The sequence below is a fragment of the Bombyx mandarina genome, chromosome 11 (genome assembly GCF_030267445.1).
Source record: "Bombyx mandarina strain Sakado chromosome 11, ASM3026744v2".
NCBI classification, from domain to species: Eukaryota; Metazoa; Arthropoda; class Insecta; order Lepidoptera; family Bombycidae; genus Bombyx; species Bombyx mandarina.
In genome coordinates, this window is record NC_143218.1 from 5,448,589 (window position 1) to 5,470,678 (window position 22,090).

The 22,090-nt window shown below is 37.1% G+C and overlaps 1 protein-coding gene across 2 annotated transcripts in view; it reads right to left on the reverse strand.

Moving 5' to 3' along the window:
- mgl (low-density lipoprotein receptor-related protein megalin) overlaps positions 1-22,090 on the reverse strand; it is a 202,282-nt gene that overhangs the window by 64,292 nt on the left and 115,900 nt on the right. The window contains exon 2 of one of the 2 annotated variants that reach the window (XM_089730814.1): positions 4,611-4,673. The exons of the other annotated variant lie outside the window; for it this stretch is intronic. Within the exon in view, the coding sequence (XP_089586940.1) occupies positions 4,611-4,673 (63 nt within the window). The remainder of the gene's footprint in view (positions 1-4,610; positions 4,674-22,090) is intronic. 2 annotated transcript variants of the gene reach the window in all.

Genomic DNA, 22,090 nt, shown 5'->3' on the forward strand with positions numbered 1-22,090 from the left:
GGCAAATTGGATGGTCGAGATTTATCTACATTAGTAAGACTTTTTACTACCTGTATATGTAGTTACATTCAGATTTGTTTTTAAGTCAACTAACGGATCGACAGACGACCAAAGGTAATAAATTTTAATAATCTACATACTACATTTCGATCAGCCAATCTAAATTCAATTTGCAACAAGGCTAGTTTACGTCCAAGCTATCGGTCAAATAAACTAGTGATCCCAGTGTTACTTATTCACAGGTTCGAAACAGATGTATAATAGGTACATACGTACGTGTAGCTTGAGCGATTGGACCAGAGGCTTCGGAACATTTCAAATGTTTGTTTTATGAATAGCTCCGTCTGTTTATTATTACAAATTACCTTCAAAAGGCAACCCTCTCCAAATCTTGTGGCAATCGTGGCGCAGGGAATGAATAAATGCTTCCCATACATTGGTCCGAGGTTTTCATTACAAGAACGGTTGGGCTCTATGTAAGCAAAGGGTCGGACGTAGTGAGTCCGTCTGAACCTGTAAAACTGACGCGATATCCTTAGAGAATATCCATTAAAAATCATTGTTATCCAATGGTATGCTGAACAATTCAGTCCTTAATTTTTAACGTAATCAAAGTGAATTTTCCGATGTGAATACAATTTTCAGCGCAATAGGTCAGCGCTCCAAGCGTATATGCAAATGTAGCGGTCAAAATTGAATTCTCAATGATTTATTTAATGTTAATGTTTATTTTGTAGGCTCTCAACCAAATCCGTCTCTTTCAAGTCGTTGTATTGTATAAATAACGTTTTAAAAGAAAAAATGATGTCTTTTGTTAGGTGATAAGAATACTTTTTGATCTGTGACATGGAACCTCCTTGATGAGCGCATTTCCGGACAAGGAGGGACACTTGAGTTTATTTCGAGTCAGAAGGTGGTCGCGGGTGATCTCGTATCGAATATAGTCGATTTTGTTCCTACCCGTTAAATTCGCAATCCTTCAGCATTAACCAAATCTGCCTTCTATAATGCAATGGGTGTGGACATGTAGACAATTACAAACTCACCGAGCTATTAAGTGTTTACTACAAATGCATCACGGTGTAACCGTTGGGCATATTGTGATGTGGGGTCGATTTATATAATATTTGGAATAAGAGCTATCCGAACTATTTTTATCTTTTTATTTATTTTTGATTTCATACTTCCCTAACCTCTAGATACCGTTTAACAAGCGTATACCCTATACCCAAAAGGCGCAACTAAGTACGGTCAGCATAAATTATCCGTTCGCTCAAAGCTATAAATCCATGGTATTTTGTGAGGATATTATATTAAAGCATCCGGATGAGTTATTGGGCCGGACTATGTCTCATCTACGAGCTTTTCTTAAGCTCTTTACGACTTGTTTATGTGTTAGGTTTGGTCAAAGAATTGGATTTTTATTGGATCTCAGTGCCAAGCGAACAAACGTAAACGCTACGTATTTTGCTGTTTATTTGTGAATTCACTCACCGGGAGTTCAATAGTTACTGAATCCACACGTATAAACTAATGGGCCTCGTGAAAAGGCCTTTTGTAAGCCAAACTCTAGTTAGTGCTCTTTAGTGAACACTCTAAGTGCTCTGAGGAATTATTTGAGATGATCCCCACATCTCCTTTTTATCATCGCACCTCCCGCCATCGGAGCAGAGTTCATCTATATCTTCCGGAACCGCTGCGTTCATCGACAGTGCGTTTCCAGAGGTATTTTTTGCCACGTACCATCTGGCTATAGAATGAGCTTCCCTCCACGGTTTTTCCCGAGCGCTATGACATGTTCTTCTTTAAAAGAGACTTGTGGAGAGTATTAAGCGGTAGGCAGCGGCTCGGCTCTGCCCCTGGCATTGCTGAAGTCCATGGGCGACGGTATCCACTCACCATCAGGTGGGCTGTATGCTCGTATGCATACAAGGGCAATAAAAAAAAACCTTAACCTCACTGAGTTTCTCGCCGGATCTTCTCGGTGGGTCGCGATTACGATCCGGTGGTAGACTCTGCGAAACACTACTCTTGCTACAGCTAGTGTTAGCAAATTCTTTCAGGTTGAGGTGAGCTCACCTACTCGTCCGGGTGTAGCTAGGATAGCTTCTTAGACTACCAGCGAATAGGTAGAAAAAAAATTAATGCGAAACATGTTACTACTTCGTAGCAGAAATACAAGGATGGTGACTAATAATGACCCTTGCGCACTCTCAATACGCAGTCACGCAAATACTTACTTAGCTGTGAGCACTTGTGATTCTAATACGTGCCACAGCCTCACAAGATTTGAAAAAACTGATAACTGAATTAATATCATGTGCGGTCTCGTGACGTCTTCATCGAAAGGCGCGGTGATTATCATCCACCTCTGGATGTTTCTTCATTTAAGTCTCACTGCTACAACACGGAAGGAAAGAAGGAAACCAAATGTAAGATTTCAAGAATCATACAAGAACAAATATTTATAGTATATTTCTTAGATTATATACAACGTTTTACAGTAAATACAAACACAAAACTGTGAACGCTATAGATAATTAACCAAACTACACATAAAAAATCACACAAGAGGAAAACCCAGTCTATCAAAAACTACAATAAAAAATACTATTGTATAAAATACCAAAAACAAACACACACGAAAAACTCCAGTCTATTGTAACAACTTGCGCGCACAGACATATGTGTATTCATATTAATATTTTACTTAACTTTTTGCTAGCTAACTATGTAATACTGGCAGCTTGGTAACACACAAACATCATTCAAGATTAACACATAGCAATACGATTTTAAATAGCTGCTAATCAGAAATATGACGATATTGGTCCAAGCTAAAGTGGTATGAAATGAGTCTTAAATCTTTCTTAGGTGATCACTTGAGAAGATCTAGTTGTAAATAATAAGATGAGAAGTTAACATAGTTCCAATCTCTAGTTTAACATAACTCACATGAAAGCTTGGGGTCGAAATCACAATTGCACTGACATTATGGCAATCCTACCTTCAAACTGAATACAAGATTAATTTGAGATTAAAACATGTACACACAGATTTTACTGCATTTAGTGTATAAGAGAATAGAGAAACAGCGGTTTGATTTTCATAGCTCACGGAATGAGTTGGAACCCAAAGACACGACATCTATATTTTACTGGTGGTAGGACCTCTTATGAGGATATCCGTACGGGTTGGTAACAACATCCGACCTATTTCTGCCGTGAAGCAGTAATGCGTTTCGATTTGAAGGATGGGGCAGCCATTGTGACTATACTGAGACCTTAGAACTCATATCGCAAGGTAGGTGGCGGCATTTACTTTGTAGATGTTTATGGGCTCCGGTTAATGGTTCCAGAATGTAACATAATTATTAGTGTTTGGAATGAATCTATTTCTGGTGGCCTGTACGCCTTTTTACTTTCATCAGGAAAGACGGGTGAGCCCTCGAGCGACGTCGGCAATTAAAAAGTCAAGTGACGCGCGGAATGTACAATCAGGCCAGCGCGGGGTGCTGTCGGCTGTCGGCTATATTCGCGTCATCTCGCACTCGGCTTAGCAAAGGAATAAGGTTTTCCGTTTTAAAATAAATTTGCTTCGAGTTATGTCCATAATTCGCTCCCACCACTCGAACTCATTTGTAGCCAGGATCCACAGTATTTACCGTACGACTTCAACAGTTAACGATAGAGTTCAGATAACTCGACAGAAAGCTCCTCCATCAGTCTCCTACAACGAACTTAATAAAAAATCATAGAGCCGAAATCATGCAGCATCGGAACACAGTTTTTTTAAATATTGCCCGTGTAGGCAGACGAACATATGGCCCGTATGGTGAGTGGTTACTGTAGCCAACGGACTTAAGCAATGCCAGGCGCAGAGCCAAGCCGCTGCCTACCGTTAAGTACTCTCCACCAGCCTCGTTTGAAGAAGGACATGTCATAGCGCTCCGGAAACACCGTGGAGGGGAGCTCATTCCAAAGCCGGATGGTACGTGGCAAAAAAGATCTCTGGAAGCGCACTGTGGATGAACACAGTGGCTCCAGGTAGTATGCATGAACTCTACTCCGGTGGCGGGCGGTGCGATGATAAAAACAAGATAATGGTATCAAAAGAATAATTTGATGCTTAAAATTGATACCCGTTTCTGTTTTAAAAATTGCTCATAAACATTTTGTGTATTAGGAGTATTAAGAAGAAAGACATTTAAGTAAAGTTTATAACAAGATAGTCAAAGGAGCCGAAATAAAATACATTTGCAGAGTGTGCGGAGTATCGAAAGGTGCTTGTTTGGTAGCGAACTCATTTTTCGGAAGCGTATTTATTAATATACTTTTCCAAACGAAGATATTAAAGTGTCATGAAGACATATCGGAGAAAATTAGCTCTAGCTAGAAAATTCCCATAAACAGTTTGTCGAATTTTAAGCATAGTTTAGGAAAACTGCTTGTAAGGGTTCTTGTACACATAATGTATATATATTTATGTATACATGTTAAGGGTTTGTACATAGCTACATACGAATACGTTGCGGATGGCGCCCGCCACGCGCCACTATTGCACACATGTCTGTACACCAAGCATCAACACATAGACACACCACCACATACCTTTGAACTTTAACTTGTTAAGGTATAGCTTTGACTGACGAGGCTTCATTCGCCCCGGGCGTCCTGAAAACATACAATAATATTTATAAATTGTTCAATCTATATGACTCAGTATTCCCTAGTGGTGCTTGGAGTCTTCCCCTCCTCTCCCCTCTCTTCCCAGATGTTTACGCATCAACTCCTCTTTCCACAACCACCTTCACTTCTCAACGGGACTCAAAGCTACAAGACGTGCAATATGTATACATATAATACAATATTACTTTCACATTAAAAACCTAAGATTAATTTCATTGTATTTCGTAATTTAACGGCAGAAGCCGAAAACCATCTAAAAGCACAAAGGAGATACAGTCTGAGAATCACAATCAAGAACACCATACCTTATTTCAGCCCCGCTCTGGCCTTTAGAGAAAATATTACCTAAAATCTTATGTCATCTTAAAAGACGAGTATAATTCTCGTCTCGGTTTCTATTAGCTTTAACAAACTGCTAGCACTATCAACGCGGTAGATCACAACAATAATAGATCTTCAAAATGACAGAATATTTCAAAGCAAAAATGGCCTCATTTCATTAATTAAGAATCTTTCCTAACAAAGGTTTCGGTTCTTAAAGAGCAGCAAGTGATCCATCGCTATTAATTAATATTTATAAGACCTCAAAGCACTTTATGTCAAGCGACAAAAACTCGTCTGGTGACGAGGCAAGAATTAATGCAATTACATTAAATTTCCTAAACAATCTCTCCAGTAAAAGGCATCCAAAGAGTATTTTTGTTGACGTTAATTTTAATGAATGCCTTGCGAACAATTTACGTGAATCTCTTCACAAAGCCTGCTTTTGAAAGATTAGCTTCTGTTTTACTTTATTACTTTGTGCCAATTATACAATATAATTTAGTGTTTTACGAGCTATTAGTGAATTTTGTTACTTTTCTACGAGGCCTGTACCAATTGGACACGTAATTATATTAGGCCACAAGCGGTTCAGTGTCACAGCAAAATGTTATAAAACCGTTAAAATACAAAGTAATAAAAACGAAAATGAAATACAAAAGAGGCTTTCACCAAGATTAACTTAGAGAATTCATTTCTCGAAGCTTCTGTTTAATTAATAAGCAAATAACTTAACATTCAAATCCAACTTGGAGATCGTATTATTCCCTTCAATATTTAAACGCAGATCTGACACAGCGAAGATATTACAGAAGGTTACAGTTTTTTTAAAATTTCTCGAACACTATAACTCTATTCAATTAATTTTAGTCTTTAACTTAAACTATCCAACGTATTAAGGGCTGCAGTGTTCTTGTGGTAGATGATTAAGGTTTAATTTGTTAAAGTTTCACAAACACGATCGCTACGCCCATCATTTCGCCACCTAATGATTTATTGGCATGTTGATAATATGTATTATGAGCGTATTATGAGATCTATTTGTTAGTTTCAAATTGAACAAGCACCTTAATGTGTACTTTATTTTATTGCTTGGATGGGTGGACGAGCTCACGGCCCACATTGTGTTAAGTGGTTAACGGAGCCCATAGACATCTACAACGTAAATGCGCCACCCACTTGAGATATAAGTTCTAAGATCTCAGTATAGTTACAACGGCTGCCCCACCCTTCCAACCGAAACGCATTACTGCTTCACGGCAGAAATAGACAGGATGGTGGTACCTACCCGTGCAGACTCACAAGAGGTCCTACCACCAGTAGATACCACGAACTCGGTAAGCGAGCCTGACTTAGGTAGCATACCTTCTGTAGTGCTCTTATAGTACACGAAGACAAGGGAAATTAGCCACATCTTTGCTCTTAAGTACATCTAATCTACGACGCCGGCTTGCCTCAGTCGGGACATTAGCAGACGACAGAAATCTAAGCGTATCGTGAACGTAATTATGCTAATTGTATTCTATCTGCCATGTTATTGTGAGTTATTATTGACGGTAAGCAGCGGCATCGCTGACTCGCTTTGCTGACGTCCATGGGCGACGGTGACCGATCAACATCAGTAGGACCGTAACTCGTCGACCTAGAAAGGCCATTAAAAAACAGCAATTCTTTTTTGAAGAGTTGAATATATTTTTTTTTTTTTTTTTGCTTAGATGGGTGGACGAGCTCACCAGTCTACCTGGGAGCCCATAGACATCTATAATGTAAATGCCGCCACCCACCTTGAGATATGAGTTCTAAGGTCTCAGTATAGTTACAACGGCTGCCCCACCCTTCAAACCGAAACGCAGTACTGCTTCACGGCAGAGATAGGCGGGGTGGTGGTACCTACCCGCGGGGACTCACAAGAGGTCCACCAGTAAAGAATATTGGTGTTGATAATAATCGATTTGTGAAATCATCACAATGAAAGGTAAAAATGTATTCCTCGACTAAAGAAATATGATCTGGAGAATAGCAGTTCTCAGTAATGAAAATTTGCATTTAAAATTGCATAAGCAATCTCATAAATCAAAGACATTCAAAAATGTTTTAGGTGAAACTCGGTAGGTCCACATGTACATCTAGGATGTGTACAGGATGAACACACACAATAATTAAATGTGGATACGTACACAACGGGGCTACCTTTCTTAATTAATTCGTAGGCCACGCGATATATGTGCATATATATGCCGGTAACAATATTAACCCAGTTTTGAATGTATATTTTGCAAATCAACTTAATAACGGCTTACATTGAAAGTAATATTTGTTTTGCCAAGAATAACTGTTAGTTGTTTTACATGTATTGACCTAGACTAGAAAACGAGCTTTCAGTCTGTTCCACGTTGTGTGATTATTGGAGCAAACAAAATAACATTCACACATGTTAAACAAATAACTATCTATAAAAAATGTTGCCTGCTCCAGGAATGCGTTACTGCAGCATAATCATATACTGGTGGTAGGACCTCTTTATTGGTGGTAGGACCTCTCTTACTGGTGGTAGGACCACTTGCGAGTCCGCGCGGATAGGTACCACCACCCTGCCTATTTCTGCCGTGAAGCAGTAATGCGTTTCGGTCTCAAGGGTGGGGCAGCCGTTGTAACTATACTCGAGTCCTTAAAACTTAAGTCTCAAGGTGGGTGGCGCATCTATGTCGTAGATGTCTATGGGGTCCAGTAACCACTTAATACCAGGTGGGCTGTGAGCTCGACCACCCGTCTAAGCAATAAAAAAAAAGATAAGACAGCAGATTAAGATAATTCCATTGCACGAAATGCATTCGAGGTGACTGCCTTCTCATAGGGGCCAAGGCTGAATGAACTTCCTCCTCTGTCCTCTGGCTCGGCTTGGAAGGGAAGAAGAGAAGCATACTTTAAGGTGCAAAGCTCCGCTAACCACTTAAATTCAGGTGAGCCGTGAATCTGTATACCTACGAGCGCAAACAACAAGTCGGAGTTTGGTTTCTGTATGTTTAGGTATGGTGGTCTGTATACATTTTAGATAACATAACTAATCAGGCACACAACCAAAAGAACCAACATTTATTATTTTTTCATAATTAAAAAGTGTTTTGCGTCCCTTTCTATCATTTCTCATTTACATTTTTATGAGACTGCAACAAGCTTAATTCAGTTCTAGACAATGAATAAAGAAAACCGTATTTTTTTTCAGACAGCAAAATGAACTTTAACATTACGGAATAAGAATATAAATTGGTCTATGCAGTTTATGTAAAAATTGTTAGTGAAATTTTTCGATGTCATAAGGCTATTATCAAAAACAACATTTATTTTAAACAATGTAATTGTAAAATATGATTTGTTTTTAGAAAAAAATAACACAATGCTATTTATAGGAATATTTAAAGGAAAGTTTGAAATGTATCAAGAATTTACAACATTTTCATTTTGCTTTATGAGCCCCAGATCCAATGTTACTTACTAGCTTCCAAAAACAATGTGTACGAACGATGTGTAACGGATATTACAATGTCTGTACGTTGCTTTATTGCGTTTATTTTGTAGATTGAAGTCTGCTTTGAAAACGATGACTATTCCCATTTCAAGTCTGCACAAAATTCAGTATCAAAAAATTCTTATTTTCTAAGCGAATCCAAAAAGACATAAGAATCATTTTGGTTTTTCTAATATCATTCCGTGTATATTTACGATCGTCGGAGGATGTGTGTTAACTTTAAATAACAAGTAACCTAAAGCCCGCATGTATCAGAAACATTTACATATCTTGTCCAAACAAATTTTGGTTGAAAGTTCCCTTTGAGTAAGTTCTTTAACTTTATTTTTTTTTCATATTGCTGCGGATAACTTAAAAGTTCGATGGAAAATTTTTAGAACTCTTGAAACATATCTCACTAACTATTGACTTTATGAACTTTATGAACCTTGAACAAAAAAATGTATTATTTAAAAACTATATTAATACATTGGGTAATTCTCAGGTACAGGATATTTCAGTTATTTTAAAATTAGATGACGAAATTTCACCCAGACTGCGAAGCATTATACGGTAGTAGTCCCACGAGCTCTTGGTTTTCTGCAAAACAACTTATTCGTGGTAACTAAATGATTTACTATTTAATTGCAGCCTCCTAGATCAATAAGACATCTACCCACAAGTTGATTAAAATGTATAAACATTGACAGTAAAAGAATACGCGAGCCGATTCGCGTATAAAATAGTATTTCACATTTAAGATCCTAAGATTAACCTGATCTCCGCTGCCACAGTGCGCCGCTACATCAGTTAGAAACGGCCTATTTTGCACTTGCTTGGAGGGCCCACTCCATGGCTTGCCTCAGGATGCGTCTGGGCTCTCTCCTGGAGGTCCATTTGCGATCAATATTTTCCGACACGCCTCCCACAGACGTTCGTTGAAGATCTTCTGAGGCCAGAAAAATCCTAGTATTTCCCGCAAGCAGCGTTTGATAAAAAGCCGAATCGACTGCGTATTTTTTTTTAGTTACCTTTCATATTTCGCACTCATTTTCTATTGTTACCTCTAAAACTTAATGCGAGTAATTTCCGAGATGTTTCCTGAGGGAATGGCGGATTACTCTGAGCGGAAAGTTTTTTCGTAATATTTTCCTCAAAAGTACTACAGATTGATTTCATTTTATTCGTCGTAAAATGTTTTCAACAACATACATATTATATCTGTAATATATAGGTATAATAATATATTGGCCTAGTAATTTCGAGTCTGGTTTTAGTTACATGCGGCTTGCCTATGATCGAAGCGTATAAAAGCAAAATATCAACTATAACGTGTTTACTGTCGGGCCACGAGTGGATCATCAAACACTTCTAATAAAATTTTAATAAATTTGAATTAAAATAGTGTAAGAAAAAATGATTTTATTGTAACAATAACCCTTCTACTCATATCTGTTCATAAAATATTTATAGCTACTGATACCATTTACCCCACGCTTTTTTTACAATAATATAATTTTTTCTTACACTATTTTTAATTATTCATTAAAATTTATTTTCTATGTTTTACTTGGATTTTCTATAAAAGCGTATTTTGTTAGTTTCTGAAACAATTATTTGTTTTTCCTTTTTTAGTTGAATTTAAATTTTTACAATTATTATTTTTTCCAATATTTTTTTAAATATTGTATTGTCATCGGTCCTTAATAAGTATACCAAATTTCGAGTTAATCCGACGTTTTCAAGGGGGTCAAAATCTTGTTCAAAGATTCCGTTACAAACATACATACTAACATACATACGTCTGAAGCTAATAAAAGCGTATTAAACAGTAGTGCTACAACAGCCACCGGTAGTAAATTACTCAGTGGAGCTACACAGTGCCCGAACCGCAACCCACGTCTCCCGATCCTTGATAACGCGATAAACTGACGAGCGTTCATTAGGATTCAGCATCGAGTGGCGCGATACGGTTACTGCCGAATGCTAGTTCATTGAATTTCCAATTGTGATTCCATTGCTGCTGTTAACTAGCTCTACATATACTTGATCAAGTTCAGAATCTTTAAATTAATACGTGAAGCAAAAACTTTGGACCCCTTTTTACGAAAATTGCGCGGACGGAGGAGTATGAAATTTCCCACACTTATAGATAATATTAAGAAGGAGTGCAGGTTAATATTTTTTTTAAATTAAACTTAAAAAAATACATTAAATCCATAAAAAATACATTATACACACTACCATGTATTTGACACACACACATGCATAAACTTTTCTTATTGCTTATAGTCTGAATTGAAAATCGATTCATATTGTTTGTCTTTATCAATATTTGCCTAAAGTGTGGTCTTGGCGAAATCTGTGATTAAAAAAGTATAATGGTCTTTAAAAATATAATCATAACAGTGTACAAACTTATAATTTCAATTAATTATAGTCAAATTTCGACTACTGGGTGACCACTAGTTTATATTAAATCTTGGTCAAGAATAGCCAACGAAGAACAAACTAGCTACCTGATGTCAAGTAGTATTCGTTATATCGACGACAATAACGTAGCCATGTTCGCGGCTGTTAGCACAAACAAACGTTACATTTGTTTGGGTGTTTTCGACTAAATTAAACCTTTAACTTCCACGAGGGTCACCGGCTACCCTACGTGGCCATGGCGCACTGAAGTAATTATGCCGATTTCTGTTACTAGGTCCCCTACGTGGCGCATGGCGCACTGAAGTAATTATGCCGATCTCTGTTACTAAGGCCCCGGAATATCTAGTAGAGTCTGGGAAAGACGAATCCGAAGATACTGAGAGTGAATCTATTCTAAAAGACTAAAACTTACAACAAAAACAAAAGAAGTCAAAGTTAGGCAATCCAGGCGCTTAGTAACAGAAATTTAGCCCACTGAGTTTCTCGCCGGATCTTCTCAGTGGGTAGCGTTTCCGATCCAGTGGTAGATTCCGCGAAGCACTGCTCTGGCTAGAGCAAGTGTTAGCAACACTCCGACTTGAGCCCCGCGAGCTCACCTACACGTTAGGGCGAAGCTGATATAGCCTCTCAAGGCTATCAGCATAGGTAAGAAAAAAAACGACATATCTACGTCATTGCGCCACGTAGAGCACCCGTGACCTGCACGGCAGTCAAAGGGTTAAAGAAACAATGACCGTCGTCAAATGTCAATTACTTTTACGGCTGACTTTGAGATCACCTCAGTACACATGATAACATGGAATGATCATGAACGTTCCACTGGGAGTAGCCGTGTCTGAACGCGGCCGCGCCGAGCTATTTGGAGCACTGTGCTCCGTGTAAACATTCCACAGCTCGTGGATCTAATGGCAGTTGCGCATAGATTTACACCAGCTATCGTACAGAACTGCACGCGGCACTCTTTACCGAAGTATACTGGTCATGAATAGCTACTTTTTTATTTATTGCTTAGATGGGTGGACAAGCTCTCAGTCAACCTGGTGTTAAGTGGTCACTGGAGCCCATAGACATCTACAACGTAAATGCGCCACCCACCTTGAGTTATAAGTTCTAAAATCTCAGTATAGTTACACCGGCTGCCCCACCCTTCAAATTGAAACGCATTACTGCTTCACGGCAGAAATAGGCAGGGCGGTGGTGCCTACCCGTGCGGACTCACAAGAGGTCCTACCACCAGTAATTACGCAAATTATAATTTTGCAGCTAAATATACTACATAGCTAAATAGCAACTTCGTCTGCATTTACATAAATAGTTTTAGAAACTATTAACCATATTTGAATCGTTATACGCTTGAATGGCGAATTTTAATATACATCAACGCGAAAAACATCGTCATAGGTTTGAAGCATCACTGCTTGTAGACTAAAGGCACTGTTAATAGCTCAATACAACACAACTGATTACTTATCCTGCTTAATTTTTTTGGAAAACAAAGGGTTCTCTGCTGTCGATGACCTGATGATTCAGGGTCATCTGAAGTCTACTCTATTTCACGGAAACTTGAAGTAGATTTATTGTGTAATGCTCGTTTAATATGGAGACATTGGAGGTGAGTTCAGATAGTCGGTTTAGCTTACGCCAGCCACCTAACGATAAGTCGTTACCGATACCCATAGACCATGAATTCAAAGATAGTACTGATAGTGTAATCCTCGGAAAACTGTATTTTCATCGACTTAAAATTGGTTTTAATACCCCAAAACATATAACAGACTCCTAAATTAAGGTTAAGTATATTGTAAGTAAACACAATCAAAGTTTTCATGTTTCAAGAACTGAACTACTTAGAACTTAATCAGAGTGCTTAATGGGCGAAGTAACCGCAGATAAACTTTGAACAAAAAAATTCAGTCTTTACTTAAGGTTACTTAAAGGTAACTTAATAGAGTTTAGCGTTGCAAAGGATTTTATTGAGGGTAAGAAATTTATTTTTACATATTAAAGCTATGCTAGGGGATTAGGGATTCCGTCATCATTCGTCGGTTACCTGGTAGAGGAGTGAACTTTATTTCTGGAAAGTCACAGAGTGTCTGACATTCAGATCAAATACAAAGAAAATGATATGGATTTAAAAAAAAAATTATTGCTTAGATGGGTGGACGGGCTTACAGCCCACCTTGTGTTAAATTCTCTTCCCCTCTACGACGGAATCATCGGCCATGGGAGCAAGGCTCATTCATACCATCAAAAACCACTGGGTTCATCCAGATTGAATTACCAGAAATAGTTTTTGGAATCTCGTATCCGGCTATGAAACGCACTCCCCTCCACGGTGTTTTACTATATAACATGTCCGTATGGTCTATGAGAAATTGTACTATCATTAAAATATAATAGTATTATTTTTTATATTCTCACAGTTACAATTGAGTATGAATTGAGAAGAAACCATCTCTTGGATGATTAAAAAAAACTCAATGTGATTATAGCGTATGCGGTTAATAAGGCTAGGGTAAGGGTAGGTCTAGTGATGAGAATATGCTGCGGATTCCAATACGGTTGTTTTATTTTTTTAAATAAAAGAACACTTATTGCGGCATAACTATAATAGTTAGACATATGCTGTCGTGACACTTTTTGTAAATACTAATATGTTCTACAAAGTCGTAGTACATCATTTTACTCTATCATCAATAGTTTTCGCAGCACACGCAATGTAAAGAATATGTTAGGTAATTTTTTTACACCTTGGGTTACATTATTGGAGTTTTAGTAAGGATCCCAAATTTTTTTATAGCCTATGGCACTCGGGAATAGTGTAGCTTCCAAACAGTGAAAGAATTATTCAAATCGGTTCAGTAGTTTCGGACCCTATTCACCACAAACAAACAAACAAAGCTTTCCTCTTTATAATATTATTATTATTATTATTATAGTATAGAAACATTAAAATGATCCCCTTAAAGTAAGGAGCCATCCAATTCAGAGTGCAAGCGACATAAAATGCAACATGTAGCTTTACGAGCGGCAGTTGGTCGCACCGTCCAACCGTGTTTAATGTCGATGGCTTGTCGTCACACGACGACGCGGTGCTCTGCCGCACTGGCTCGTTGAATAAGCCTTTATTATCCTTGAAGCTCACGGGGGATCGCAAGAGGCTGTTGCGTAGAAGATATTCATCATGTTTTGTATCGATGATCACTTTGTTGGTGCAACTTAATAAATAAATAAATAAATAAAGTGCGTGCGTACAAAGTACACATGTCAGAAGTGAAACTTCTTTGGCGAACTAATTTATAAGTCTTGCTTATATTTATACAAATCTAAAACTTTAGATTTCCGAAACTTAGAGGAAGGGAAAAAGGAAGATATTATGTTCCCGCCAAAAGTCTGTCAAATGTCAATCTCAAACCTCAGTGTTGACAGTCAAATTATGTTTAGATTTCTAAATTGTAAATGACTAATATTTTGCCAATTGAATTGACTAATTTAATTTCATGCTATTTGATTAATGTTCCAAATTCTTTTCATTTCATTTCAATTCCTATTAACATTTTTCACAAAAAAATTATAAAATATTAGGCCGTATGGTATGATACATTTGCCTTTCCAGTTGTAAAAATACAACAACTACTACTACTGACATTTGACAAGTACTTAAGACACTTCCGTTGCATACCTGAGTGACGTTACATCTGTAAAAATTTTACCCTCATGCGCCTATAGAAGTTTCACTTCAATAATACCTCGATTCAACTTTTCTATGCTACACTAAGCCGAAACGTGCAATTGATTTTATCTATATATTAATACGTGAAGCAAAAACTTTGTACCCCTTTTTACGGAAATTGCGTGGATGGAGGAGTATGAAATTTTCCACACTTATGAAGAATATAGAGAAGGAGTGCAGAATGTGAATATTTTTTTAAATTATGCATAAAAAATACATTAAACCAATAAAGAAAACATTACACACACTAACATGTATTTGACACACACGCATATATATACTATTTTGTTTATTGTTAAAGTATGTGGTTAAGTTGAGAATAGATTAATAGAACCATAATAATGTTCAAACTTATAATTTAAACTAGCTAATCCGGCAGACTTTGTAGTGCCTCCATCGATAAATAAAAGACCTAAACTTTTGCATAAAATAAATTCAAAACAAAAAGGAATCTGTCCGGCGGGGGGACATCAAAGAGAAAACAAAATTGTTATTTTTATTTAATTTCGAGCATTTTCATATTTATCTACCTTTTAAGCCTTCTCTAACCTCCACAAATAATTTAAGACCAAAATTAGCCAAATCGGTACTGCCATTCTCGAGTTTTAGCGAGACTAACGAACGGCAATTCATTTTTATATGTAAAGATAAATGAATACTGATAATTATAATCGAATTGCGGCTACCGGGTGACCACTAATACGTATTTATATATTAATACGTGAAGCAAAAACTTTGTATCCCTTTTTACGAAAATTGCGCGAACGGAGGAGTATGAAATTTCCCATACTTATAGAGAACATAGAGAAGGAATGCACAATGCTATTTTTTTTTTAAAATAATGCTTAAAAAATACATTAAACCAATAAAGAAAATATTACACACACTATCATGTATTTGACACACACACACGCATATATACTATATTATATTTTGTTTATTGTTAGTCTGTGGTCAAGTTGAAAATAGATTAATTTTTTTTTTCTAATATTATTTGACTTTAGTGTAGCCTTAGCGAAATCTGTGATTATATAAGTAAAGTTTTTGACAATAGAACCATAATGATGTTCAAACTTATTATTTAAATTAATAATTATAATCGACTACCGGGCGACCACTAGTAGTTATGAATGAACGAAGCCAGCCATACAGATAGCTGGTGTAAAGTGTCGTAAAGTGCAATACGCCGCGCTGCAGCCGGCCGCCAGTCGTTATGTCTCGGTCATCCAACCGTGTTTACTGTCGATGATGTGGATTCCACTCCCAACTATCGCTGTACACTCAAAGTTTTATTGAATTTATATCGCTATATTTATCCCGTTTTCCACAGGAGACGTCAACGGGTCAATTAACTCTAGATGATAATTATCACGGCATCTATCAAATAAAATAGGGACACGAAACGAATAAATCTGTTGAATTCCTTATATACTACTTATATACTATTCCCTTATATACTATAAATTGACTGCTCACCGCACCAATGTATCCATCCTCAAAGAGCTCCAAATCGAACAAAGGCTTTCGTCGATTGTGTAATTGCGAATCCTAATAATATATTTGGACATATCATTCGTAATGGAAGCTCATTGGAACGCTTAGTGGTTCAACGAAGAGTAGACGGTGATGAATCGAATTGCAGATAATATGTATTTAGAAATTCACAGCTAGGACAACAGTATTCCAAGCTCGGGGTCTAGAATCCCGAAGGTATCTGGGGTCATTACTGTGTCAATTTGATACCGCGACCGAAGCCTTTGAGCCGTGGTTCCGGCGCTCCGCAAATTGCTCAAAGTGCGCCTACAATCGGTTCGCCATTTTGTAGATCGTTTTGGTTATCAACAGCATCTGTAGTCGAGGCTTTACTTCATATTTCAAGACAATATCCTTTTATGACCCCATCAATAGAGTTGTCCTGTAGAAAAACCATCTTTAGAAGTACTGGTCTTCTCAAACAGGCCTAGTAAAGGTTTTATTTGTTTTAGTGAGCAGACGAGCTCATAGGAAACATAAGCTTAAAATCTTCGTAATGGCTGACATTTTAGATCAAATTGTAGTTCTTAATGTTTAACAAAATTTGATTAATCTATCTTTGTTTAATTAATCCACGATACGTGTTCATCTATTATTAATACTTTAAGAAAAGATATTTAAGTGTGATTAGTACTTTTGATTTTGTTTTGTTTGTTGCAACGTTGTGTCTGGCAGTAAAATGCTTTGTATTATTAGAGAAATTTTACTAATGAAACTATATTCTGAAGAATATTTAGCATGAGTGAGTGAGTCATGAACACCAGACTATGAATAAGTGTTCAGCATTACAACGTTTTTATAGGCAAAACGGAATTTTGAATAAAATCTACAATTTCTGTTACATCAATTTGAGATTTGTTTGTTTACATTCAGTTGTTGATCAGTAGCAACAGATTTGAAGCTCACGCCTACACTTTCCTGATTTATCTGGATCAGAGGATCTTGCATAATATAAGTTTTGCCGCCTTATTTTCCCACGTAATTCGCTCGCTCATTTAGGGTCTCTTGTTGTACCAATTATTATTATGGAGAGTTCACGGCGTGGCGGCAGTGAAACAGGTATATAAACTAACACAACACGTCTACCAATTTTAATCAATAAAGTTGTCGAAATAAAAGTTTATTTTCAAATCAAATCAAATCAAATTCGATTACGTGGTACGTTGGCGTAGCACGTGGAGTATCCACATGCGTGATTAGTAAATAACGGTTAGTATGCAAAAAGTGAAAATAAATAACATGTATAATAAATTTAAAAACCAACAGACGCAATCCTTTTAAAGACTTACAAACAAAGGTCCTTCTTTAAATTTAAATTTCCAAATAATAATGTTGGTGTAATATATTAAATTCTGGATCATAAAACCTAGATGAAATTTAAATTGTGTTTGGTGCTCCGAGCAAGCCCGATAACATTAAGCAAATATCGATGAGTCGGTTCTCAAGCCGACAAGGGGCTTGATCAAATACCTGAGGTTTGAAACCTATAGTTTGATCGCCTCGGAAGCTCTCCTCTACACAATTAACGGCTTACTGCGACCAACTGATTGGACGATTAGACTAGCCGACCCTCTCCTCAGATATCCAGTGCATCGGTCGAAGGTTCCATTAATCGCTACCGACAACACTTATTTATTTAAAAAAAAGTACTGCCACATCACAATCATTTAACATTGAAAATAACTTTAATTTATGGCCTGATGCATGTTACAATAATGCCATAACATTGGCAATTCATCGGCTCGAAGATGGAATACAATAATAAACAAAAAAAGAATACTTTTTTTTACCTAATGAAAACATACTTTGAAATTCAAATTTAACAAGTAATACAGTAATCATTGTTGAAACCATAGGTTGAAACATTAATATGAATGTCTAATAAATGTCAAGTCATATCAAAAAGAAAAGAACAAATGTCAATATAATATCAAGTAACAACAAGTCAGTTATAAAACAAGAAATGATTAACGATTAAATAAAGTTAAGGTGCGTTTTTTCTTTATTTTTTTATTTTGTCCTTAAATACACGCAACTTAACGTGGAACAACACATCAAGATCGGAATCACTAATCGATTTGTTTCTACCTTCTAAGCTCTTCCTACCGCTAGATCGTCTGCACGTTATGAATTACCTGCAACAAATAAATAACATGAATTATTACATAAAACATTAATGACATTCAGTTAAATTCTGGTTGTGGAGCGGGGAGAAGCGTTAACTGCCGCCGCGGGACTCGTTACGCGCCGATATAAACGCGTCATGCTTGAAATGTACGCTTTGATAAATCTGTTCAAATGACACAGGGACTAATTTGTATGATGAGTGTGGGAGGCGGGACACGTGCGCCCGGTCCAATAATAGGACTCGCATTGAAAATGCAAAACTTTTATTACATCGTTTCAAACTTTTTCGTCTGTGTGTTGCATGTCGCGTGACGGTCGGCCGTGGAATCGGGATAGAGTGAAAGGCGCTCATCAGAGCAGCCAAGGCCAATATGGCGGCGCCGATAGTTCGCAGCAGCTGACCGTGTAGTGTATAGACTATTACTCATTTGTGCCAGTTCTCCACGCTATTTTGTTTGTTTTTGTCAGTGTTTATTGTAAATGTTGTTTGTCAGAGTTAAATGTCTATAATGTGAAAAAGTTTCACTTTTCCCGCGGTTTCATGAAACCACACAATCCTTTTTTTTTGCTATCAAAGCATCGATCGCATCCCCTGTGCTCGTGATGACTTAGAGTTACTCATGCACATCAACAATGGAGGGGCACACAGATTGATTTACTTTTTTGACTCATTAATTGTGTCACAATACTGCAAACATTTGTAATCTGAAAAGCGCACTTAATGGAATAAATAACACAAAGCTTCTCAAAATTCCTGCTGAGACTAAAGTAACAATTGAAATTCTAATGGCATAGGACTGTCAGTTGTTCGAACCGGTTGTTTCCAGTTAGAAGTGGCACGAACCGCACGAAATTAGTTCGAATCAGTTGTGAAATTCATGAAACATCGCAACTATTTCTCGTTACATGATACCAGGTGGACCGTGGTAGCAAGTGAATTTTTTTTTTAAAGTTTTTGTTATATTATGTAACTACTGGAAATGATTAATTGAATCTAACTAATTAACGATACGCGCAATATACAACAGCTAAAAACACACTTAAAATTGTTTGCCAGGGGAACTGATTTTGATAAAAAAATTTTTACACAATGTTACCGCCTTTCTTAATTTAATTTTTATCAAGATTTCACTAGTCGAGTAGACACGAGTTTTAGCGATATCTTTAATAATACATTTCTATTTGACTTCGACGAGTATTTCATTGACATTGATCATATGTATTCCTATTTTATTTTTCTGATGTCGGATATTTGTTTTATTGATGAAAAATCTAAGTCGTCAGTGTAAACTTTAAAAACCTAATCCCGCAATGTTGATATAATGGCTCGAACTATTACAGGCGAGTACAGCATCAGTCAACATTTACATTTCGTTTGAAATTCAATTTTCACGTAAATCGTTATAAATAATTCATTAGTGCATGCAAATCGGTTCTGCGCACGTCAGCTCAATTAACTATCTCCTCTAAGTTCGGTGACGCTACAGCAGTACCCACAACACTTTGAGAGATTAGATTTGCTTGGTTTTATTAGTCCTATTGAGTAGTTCCTTGTAAATGAGTGATTGGGTTTAGTGCGACATCGTACAATATTTGGGTTAAAAAATAGTGCATTAAGATACGTATTTTTATGTTGGGATCATCGTTGTGCAAAAAAGCTTTGCTGATGGTACTACTACGGAAACAACACGCATTGCTGTCTCAATGGATACCAGGTCCGTACTGAAAAGTATCAAGATCGTTAATGTGGCAGTAGTCCGTGGTTACGGAAGTCCGTAGACACATCAAAGCTGAAATGCATGATGGCTTCACGTAACAATTAAGCAAACTTCCGTCAAATCCATTAACCATTTCCCGGTCATCGTTCTCGTCGAAACCGTCGCATGCGACGAAGAGCTCTATGAGTAAATTAACCCACAGACACAGCCCACTGAGTTTCTCGACCCGGTGGTAGAATCTGCGAAGCACGGCTCTGGCTAGGGTTTGTGTTAGCAACGTCATCAGGTTTGAGCCCCGTGAGCTCACCTACTAGTTAAGGTTACGCTGAAATAGCCTCTCAAGGCTATCAGCTTAGGTAGGAAGAATAAAATAATAAAAAGCGGTCTTACTAAACACCAATATTAAGCATCTAGTGTCTAACTACACATTGGCTCATCAACAATTGGTAGCAGACGAGAGAGGAATTGCAATTTCATCTGCACCTGCCCGAGCGCGGAGGCTGCGCCGCATTTGCATTTAATAAAAGTCTAGGGATGTTTTTGTCAACCTCATGGATTTTCCTGACTTGCAGATGGAATATTTTAGCCGATGTAAGTACACACGCCGCATTCGTAATGTTGGAGTAACGAGCATCTTACTATTATTATTGTTTAATTAAACAAGTACTAAGGACCAGGTCTCTCTCTTTCTCTCTCTCTCTCTCTCTCTCTGTCTCTCTACGCAAATGAATAAAGAACTTAGTCGTGAAATTTGTTTTTTATTTTAATAGTCTAATGGCCGTCGTTCCTTTTAGCATATATTATGTATCATGGTCCCTTTAGCATGTGTTATCTAACACACGTGCTTAGTATATAATATATGTACATGTATGAATACGAGTTTAAAAATCTAGTCATTAAGTTTTAAGAGTAAAAAATTAATTAGCATCCTGGTAGTTTTTGTGACGCTCGAACAGACAGACACACAAAAAATTGTAAATTTGTTGTATAAACCTATTCGAACGGTTCGGTACGTAGCTTCAGCGTGCATTCACGTTGTAGATTGTACTCCAGAACCTTCTACAAAGGTGGCAAGCCCGCATAGATGGACCTCACCAACCTGAGCATTTCTGCCGCGAAGCAATCGGATTTGAAGTAAAACAGTCGCACGACTGAAACTCAGACCTCATGTCTCAAGGTGAGTAGCAGCAAGATTTACATTACGACGTCAATTTCTGTGAACACTTAAAACTAGGCGTGTCGTGAGCTCGCCTGTTCATATAAAGCAATAAATAAAAGTTAAATGTATGCTTCTTGTAGAATTCGTTGTGATGAAACAATAAAAACACGCTTCTCAAATTTTTAAAGGATGTTCTGACCAACAAAAAAATGTTTATAGGAGTTTGTAGGAATCAATAATTTCAGGATTCGAAACAAAGTAATTGGCTGAGGCATCAAAACATTTTTCAATGAAACTAACTGCTGAAATCAACAATATAAATGAAGAATAAATCCAACAAATTCATTGGCAATTTCAAAATGAAAATTAAAATATTCATCACTAAGCCCTACTCTAATAAGCATAAAATTAAGATCAAACTTTGAAAACTTAAACAGAGCCTGAGCATAGCTGTATCTAACAATAAATACAACGCTCGCTACAACAATAAACAAGACAGCTTCAAACTTTACTAAGTCATTTCTAGTTTAAACATTAATCCTATTTGTCTAAATACTCCAAACATTTAATATTAGACCTATAAATAAGACGTTAGACTTAAATTTTCAAATGAACCTAAGTGTACAAACAGAATGAATTAATTTTGAAGCAGCGGAAAGGCTGTGAGCCTAGCGTTGCCAGTATCAGTACTACCGAAACTGAAGAAATTCTTCGCTAAGCCCTCTAAAGATCGGGCATCGTGGTCTGACCGCCAAGACGCCCGGTGAATTCGTCTCAAACGATGCGAATGTGCCCCTTTTAATATCCCTCAAACAGATTCTGATATCAATTAATATACGTTTTATACAGAAATTATAAAATATAATATAATTG